This window comes from Siniperca chuatsi, linkage group LG9 (genome assembly GCF_020085105.1).
Source record: "Siniperca chuatsi isolate FFG_IHB_CAS linkage group LG9, ASM2008510v1, whole genome shotgun sequence".
In the NCBI taxonomy this organism is placed as follows: domain Eukaryota; kingdom Metazoa; phylum Chordata; class Actinopteri; order Centrarchiformes; family Sinipercidae; genus Siniperca; species Siniperca chuatsi.
Window position 1 is genome coordinate 20,380,673 of NC_058050.1, and position 7,485 is coordinate 20,388,157.

Below are 7,485 nucleotides of genomic sequence, written 5' to 3' on the forward strand. Positions count from 1 at the left end.
ATTAAGGGCCACTAGGCTTGGATAAGAGGGCATGCTGTCCCTCCCTGCCCCACTGCTAATGTACACTAACTGTACCTATAGCCCATTATGGAGGCAGAGCAAGAGCAATTCTCTGTTTAATAGGCGCACATTTACACACACTCTGTCATCTGGCTAAGCATTGTTAGTTTAAGCTAGTCATTTCATAACTGCCTTTGTGTGAAGGTGGTGCATGTGTGCACTTGTTAGTGAGCGTGTCTTTTTTAAGATTGCTATTGTAAGGCAGTGAAGTCAGCGCCTATACACACACACATGATTGATTTCCACAAGAGGAGAGCCTCCACTCTCTGGAATCAAGATTAATAAGAGGCCATTTACATCTCCAATCAGATCAGTGAGCTAGAGAGAGAGCGCGAGAGAGAGAGAGAGAGAGAGAGAGAGAGAGAGAGAGAGAGAGAGAGAGAGAGAGAGAGAGAGAGAGAGAGAGATGGAAAGTGTGAGAAAGAGCTAAAAAGAGACTACATAATAAATACAACTGGTAAGTCTTTGTCTGCTCTTGTCCATTGTACACAAAGAAAAGGCCTGCAAACCACCTGCATGCCTACATTCACACCCACAAATGTTTACACACATCCAAGCGTGCGCACACACACATGCACGCGTACACGCACATATACTCCTCATATTTAAAGTCAGAGAGCAGCACAGGCAGATCAAATGCTAGGCTGTTGTCAAGGTCCATATAGATGTACAACTGAGCTATTCTATGGGGCCTCCAACACACACACACACACACACACACACACACACACAAACAGAACTGTTTTTCTGGGACCCGGAGAGCTTTAATGACAGCAAGCTGCACTGAAAAGGATTCAGGCAGGGGAGTCACCGCACATGCAGACACACACTCACATTGACACAGGATATACACAGGCACTTACAAGACTTACACACACAAAAGTGAGCAAATATATTCAGTTCACGCTCTCACACGGACAAAGTTACAGGCTCATGTACAGTCACGGATACAAAGCTGCCATACAGATGCAGGTTTTATTTATATATGGATGTATATGCAACCACACACACACACACACACACACAGGCAGGCACAGATGAGAGGGAACACTGGGGAAGGTAGGATCCAATTTGATTTGACCTTGACAGCAGAGGGAGGGAGGGAGGGCTGGTGGGGGGAGGGATGGATGGAGTGTAAGGAATGAAGTGATGGTCTGGGCCAGATGCCTGTTGCAGATACTTCAGAGAAATTAGATGACCTTGAACAGATAGAAATAAATCATAGAAGATGAGACAGCAGTGTGACACAGTGACATCTGCACACATAAAACGGCGTGACAGCCGTGCATCAAAAGCTGAAGTTGATCTAACATACATGTGCATGCAGCATAATATCTTGTGTAAAAAACCCACAAATCATGAATTGAATTTTATTGGATGCTCCTAGATTCACTGACAGGGTTGATTAGAAATGCTGCTTCTTTGTTACTGCTAGAATATTAATTCCCTTTTAAGTTCATTATAAATATGACGCAATCACAACTATTTTAAGTGTAAATATGCAGTATTAATGCAAGCACAAAATGAATGGTGAAAACGTTACCAAAAACACTGGCTGTTAATGTTTTGTTAAAATGATTTGTTAAAAAATTGAATTTATCAAAAAAAAAATCATTTTAATTTAATTAAATCATTCTGTTCAGTGAAAAACATATATTTTAAAAAAATTGCCAAGAGATAATTACCATATATATCCTTGAAGTTTCATTCATTAAAAGGAAATTTTGAATCAAAAAGGTTTATATAATTAAGTAGCAGACATGCATTTCCTCAAACAAAAAGGCATGCTCATCATTGGAGATGTTGTTTATTACAACCAAATCACAGATGTGCATTAACAAACAGTTTCCAGCTTCTGTTTGCTCATCTTGAGCACATTCTTAAAAACATCAGACAGCTCCCAGATGTGAATGTGTGCAGCTCCAAGATCAGTAGATAAGCCCGTAATGTCGGCATGCTGCAAATACAATCTGCACGTCATCTGCAAATGGATCTCACAGTTAATCGGAAATATTAATTTTTTTTAACTAAAGCTGAAGAGCTGCCACAGTAGAAGCCAATGAATAAAATACTAAATTTTCAGTGTCATGTCAGTGTGTACTTGACTTAGCTGAATCAGTGTGACTTGAATTTAACTAAACTGAAAAGATCTTTTCATCAAAAATTACAATTTTTATTGGATTTAACAGTATAATTATGTCAAAACTGCAACCTTCCTATCACTACTTTAGTATATTAAGCAACCTAACAATTAGAAATGTCCAGAGCTGATCTGACAGATTGATATTTTTGTCTTTTTTTTGGTTGATCAGTATCAGCTGTATTAAAATTAAAAACTACAATTCTTTTGTTATAGGATCTCAATGTGCTCCGTCCCCACCAGCTTTCATCTATACAGTAATTGTCGTAACATTATCCACCACTTGTGGCAGTGAGGCATGTGTTACAAAAAGTTAACAAGCAGTGAAAACGTCTTCAGTGTGGAACCCTTTTAAATTAGAAAATGAAAGCAGCCTAACATCCACTTGTAACATTTGTGTTTTGCAAGGAGGCGGTAACAGCTTCTGTCAATGTGACAAATTTGATAACGTACCAATGATGTGATTGCACTTTAAATGTTATTTTTAGGGTGTTCAGTCTTTTTGGTCAGTAGTTTAGAAATTAATGAGATTTTTATACTTCTACAGTTTGTCATTTTGTTTAAGAAAAGAAAAACATGTAATTTAGGGATGCAGAGCTATTTGGGGGCTCTCAGGTATGTCTTGTGTGCACTATGCAGCTGTCTAAAGAAGAAAAACAGAAAAATCCGATTGGATTGGCTGGATGCTCAGTATTAAATCATTTGGATTGGGATGTGGGAAAAGAAACTTGACAGACAATACCGATGTGTTGCTGGTTCAAATAACAGAATATAGGACTCCACTTTGGTACTAGATGTGTTGCTACTGGCCTGCAAATGCATCACGCAGTTTGGTTCAAGGTTCAATGTATTTTTAACAGTGGAGCAATAATTTTCTTACCTGTTCTTCCCACGCTGTGTCCACCCAATATGATGATCACTCTATTCTCATAGCATCCCACGCCTACACTTTTATCTTTGCTTCCCTCTCCATCTCTCTTGCCTACTGACATGTACGCATTTACTAAATACTGCAGCCAACCTGCCAACTCCTCACACTTACTATCACACGAAAGAAAAAAACAAATGAATCACAGCAGACAAAGGGAATGGCGGGCTGGGCGATATGATGCAGGAGCAATCGATCAGGCCTCAGCAATCCATTTTGCTCTTCTTGGTGGTAGAAGAATCAGAGATATAAGAGAAATATCTTGTGTGTGTTTGTGTGTGTGGATCTGTGTATGCATGCTACAGTATGTGTGAGTAAGAGAACTGGAATAAAACTGAAAGAACAAAGAAAAAAAACTTTCTGTACCCTTGGAAGTGTAGCAGGTCCCATCAGTCACATCTACAACATGCTATCATGGGTGAGTATGAGCTGGAGAGGGACAAAGTAGGAGAGAAAACAAGAGCTGAGGGCAGGGTGGGCCTCATGCCCTGAACTTGAACTTGGAGCTGGTGGGGTCAGAGAGGGGAGGATGGGGTCAAGCACTCAGTGTGGATGGAAAAGGAAAAACCCAGCTGAGAGACACCAATATCTCCTGGCTCAGAGACAGATGGGACAAGGTGCCATTTAGCAAGCTGTCTTGCGAGGCAATTTCAGCATCTATCTCAGTTTCACAATAGGACCTAAAGTGAGTACATTTTGGTCTTTTCCTGGCTTGGTAAAACACATGCTACGATTTTGGGTCCTGGTCCATAAATTAAGAAACATGACAACATAATTGAGGTAAGAATTACTTAAATCTAACACTTGTGATCATCGTAAAATGGAATTTTGTCTTGATCTGGTACTGACTGGAAAGGAGATTTTAAGAAGCAGCAGATAGAGAAGATATAGAGTTAATTAAAAGGAGGGTTTTGAGACAGTTACAAGGATGAAAAACTGATGTGTAATTGCAACACACAAACACATTTATTCCCTTTGAGTTAGAGGGGTTAAATATTTCAACCTTGCTGGCCATCCTACCTTGGTCTGGAGATAGTGGGGGTAGTAGTAGGTGTAGTGGGGGTACATTGGCTGCTGCTCCAAACGTTTTCCCATGTAGCTGGAATCCAATTGAAGGTCCTGGAGGCTGGAGATAGAAGCTCGCAGGTGGGGCCTGGATCCTTCAGACGACTGTTTCCAAAAGCAGAGGATGCAGAGAGAGAATGCTCTTCTCTTACTGAGGTGTGTGTGATAAACGCACAGAGGAAGGGATGGATAGAAGGACAGATAGTACTTGGGATTTTAGTCTGTCTACTTGTCTGGGAGCTCACAGGGAGCCTCACAAAACCATTCTTCCCGTGGGTCTGGAAAGAGAGACAGAGAGGATCCGGAGTGGCAGCAAAGAAGGAGCTGGGGGAGAAGGAGGTGGAGGGTGAGGAAAGGAAGATATGAAAGAATAGTAGGAGGCAATACAGGAAACAATAGGGGGGATTGACGAGCAGGACGGAGAGCGGGTAAAAGAAGAGGGAAGAAGACGAGGAAAACGAGGAGAAGGAGGGAGGAATAGATGGGATCCAGTTGCCGGTTCCTTGCACTCTCCGCTCTAAAAATCAGACTCACTCTTCTTCTTCTCTGCTGCCCTGAACATGCCACTTAATTTGCTTTCAGGCGTCTCTTACTCTTGTCTCTCTCCGTCTCTTTCTCTCTTCCTGTGTATCCGTTTCCCGGTCTCGTTCTTCCTCCCTCTCTCTCACACCAGACGAGACCCTGATCCCACCAGGAGCTCGTCTGTATCCTGGAGAACACACGCTTTCCTCTGCTCTATCCTCACAAGACAGTTAAATCAGCGATGAACTCACAAATGGATGTGGAGCTAGAGAGACAAGAGGAGGAGAGGAGGAGGAGGAGGAGGAGGAGGAGAGGGTGGTCTGGAGCTGAAGCTGTGCCTTTTCTCTCACTCTCTCTCCCTCCCTCTTTTGTTAAGCTCCGGGGATAGATAGGTAGATATCGCTGGAGCCCGGCGTGGAGGATGAGCAGAAAGAAAAAGCCTCGGTAAAAACTCCTCTTGCTCAGGAAGAAGCAGATAGCCTTATCCAGACTCGCACTCACACAGAGGAAAATCCCCTCTGATCCACAAGGTGCCTCCTCCAACTCTCTTTTCTTTTCTTCTGTTCCCCTCTGCAATCCCTCTTTCTTCTCAAGCTCTCTCCCTGACGGCTTGCTTCCCACTGCGCCTGGCAGCCGTCACTGTGTGTGTGGTGATGGTGGCGGCGGCGGCTGTGGTGGTGTGTGCGTGTGGTATGTGTGTGACTGTGTATGTAACTGAGAGGAGAGTGTGTTTGTGTGGCTGTTGCCGTCTGCTCCACTCTGCGTGCTGAGGCATAGAGGGGCTCGGCTTCAGCGCAGCTATGCTCCTCCCTCCCTCTCTCTCTTCCCCTCTCTGTCTGTGTCTCTCTCCCTCTGTGTTTTTCATGGAACTATAGAACAGTGGGAGTGGTTGGTCCTGCACTCGTTCAAGCCCTGGGGTGAGTGTGTGTGTGTTTGTGTGTGTGTGTTTGTGTGTGTGTGTGTGTGTGTGTGTGTGTGTGTGTGTGTGTGTGTGTGTGTGTGTGTGTGTGTGTGTGTGTGTGTGTGTGTGTGTGTGTACTAAATAGAAACCGAGAGAAAAAGAGAGAGACAGTGATGGGCTGTTCTGCTGGCAGAAAGGCGGAGCTGGGGAGGGAGTATGAAGAGCAGGAGCTGGGGTAAAGGGTGAGAAGAAGATACACAAGGAGTAGAATTTGGGAACAGAGAGGCCCCCCTGCTGGCACTCGTTAGGCGCAGCAATGGCAAATTTTCCATAATAAAAGCTGTCTTTGGATTCCTTAAACTGGGCAACATAATAGTCATAGTTTTTTCCATTTTATCAGAGCTATTATTTTTTCCATTTTCAATTGTACATCATTTCACAATCAGCTGGCATAACCAACATACACACATATAAATACATGCATGCACACAGGCTTGAATGACCCCCCAAAATGTGTGTCTGAATACCTCAGTGCACACAAGGATGCTCCATTCACACAGGCCCAGTGAAGGGCCCAACATAGCGTGTGTATGTAGTTCAGTGGTTGTGTGGCACAGTGACCCACTGACATAGTGCTGCCTGTTATGTGATGTAACCAGGTTTAAGTAGTGCTCTTACATAAGCACAGTGAGCCATGCATGAAAAGACTGCTCTGCCCTCTGACTGCAGCTGTGCGTGCATGTGTGTGGGTGTATGTGTGTGTGTGTGTGTGTGTGTGTGTGTGAAAGAGACAAGGGTTGGCAGACAATGCAAGTTCACTGCAGTGGAAAAAGGGGCACGGGAACAGAATGCAAACACAAAACCTCCTCTAAGATAAGGGCTTTATTTCTTGTGGGCAATTAAACTACTTCACATCATGTCTTTGTGCTATTGTGTGCCTGTCTGAGAGTTTTTTTGTCACTATGCCCATATGTTTGTCTATATTTTTTATAGCATTCTCCTGTCAGCTTATACAATACACAATAATGATATGTTTGGCTCAGAGATATACTAACAACAAAACATCTTCCAATGCAGCATATAGAAGGCTGTTGTGTAAAATTAAAAATACAAGCAGCATAGGGTTAGGCCAGGCGCCCACAACACATTGATTCGTCAAGACATCTCACATTTCTCAAAATGTGATTTTGACGTTTGAAGTTTGTTTGACCACTCACCAACAAACATATTAAACATGTTTAATCCAAAATAGGACGTGTCAGACAAGATAAGGAGCACGGACAGCAATTAAACGGGCACCAACGCTCTCACACTATACTAACCAGTGTAAAGTATGTATAAACGCCATGGGGTAATAAATGCATAAATGCTACCACCGATTCGAGAAGTGGATAAACATTGTGTATCACTGATGATGAGTGTTTGGAGTTTACAATTTACAACTGTGAAACTACACTGGTGTCTCTATAGTTTTGCTTAATCAGGTTTCCAGCTAATCAAGAAATGTTTTACTTGACTCTTGTCTTACCTCAGCACTGGTGTGTGAAACAGCTCTCTGACACCCTATAACACAACAGTGCAACAGTAACATCATGCCTGGAGGCCAGCCTGGACTTACTTGTATTTTTATTTTCATCTGTATTGCCTTGTTAACCACGTGACAAATTGAGTTGATCTATTCTTTGGACTGAAACAAGTGTGTCTTCAGGACTGCATACATTACATGCTGTAATTTGTATATAGTTATCATTTTTAGCTTTGCATTTCTCTAATCAGATATTATGTTTTCTAATCTATTTTTGTTTTTGACAAAGTTTTTAAACTGCTACAGTTTAACCTTGAATTCTGTTGGTAGTGCTTTTACATTTT

At 42.6% G+C, this 7,485-nt stretch overlaps 1 protein-coding gene across 5 annotated transcripts in view; it reads right to left on the reverse strand.

Moving 5' to 3' along the window:
• LOC122881519 (RNA-binding motif, single-stranded-interacting protein 3-like) overlaps positions 1-5,533 on the reverse strand; it is a 114,213-nt gene extending 108,680 nt beyond the window's left edge. The window contains exon 1 of one of the 5 annotated variants that reach the window (XM_044207799.1): positions 4,149-5,533. In XM_044207799.1, the coding sequence (XP_044063734.1) occupies positions 4,149-4,223 (75 nt within the window). In that variant the 5' untranslated portion in view covers positions 4,224-5,533. Of the gene's footprint in view, positions 1-3,494; positions 3,534-4,148 lie in introns of those variants that run through there. The other 4 variants (XM_044207798.1, XM_044207801.1, XM_044207800.1 and 1 more) reach the window with 4 other exon arrangements.
• Positions 5,534-7,485: the final 1,952 nt, after the last annotated feature.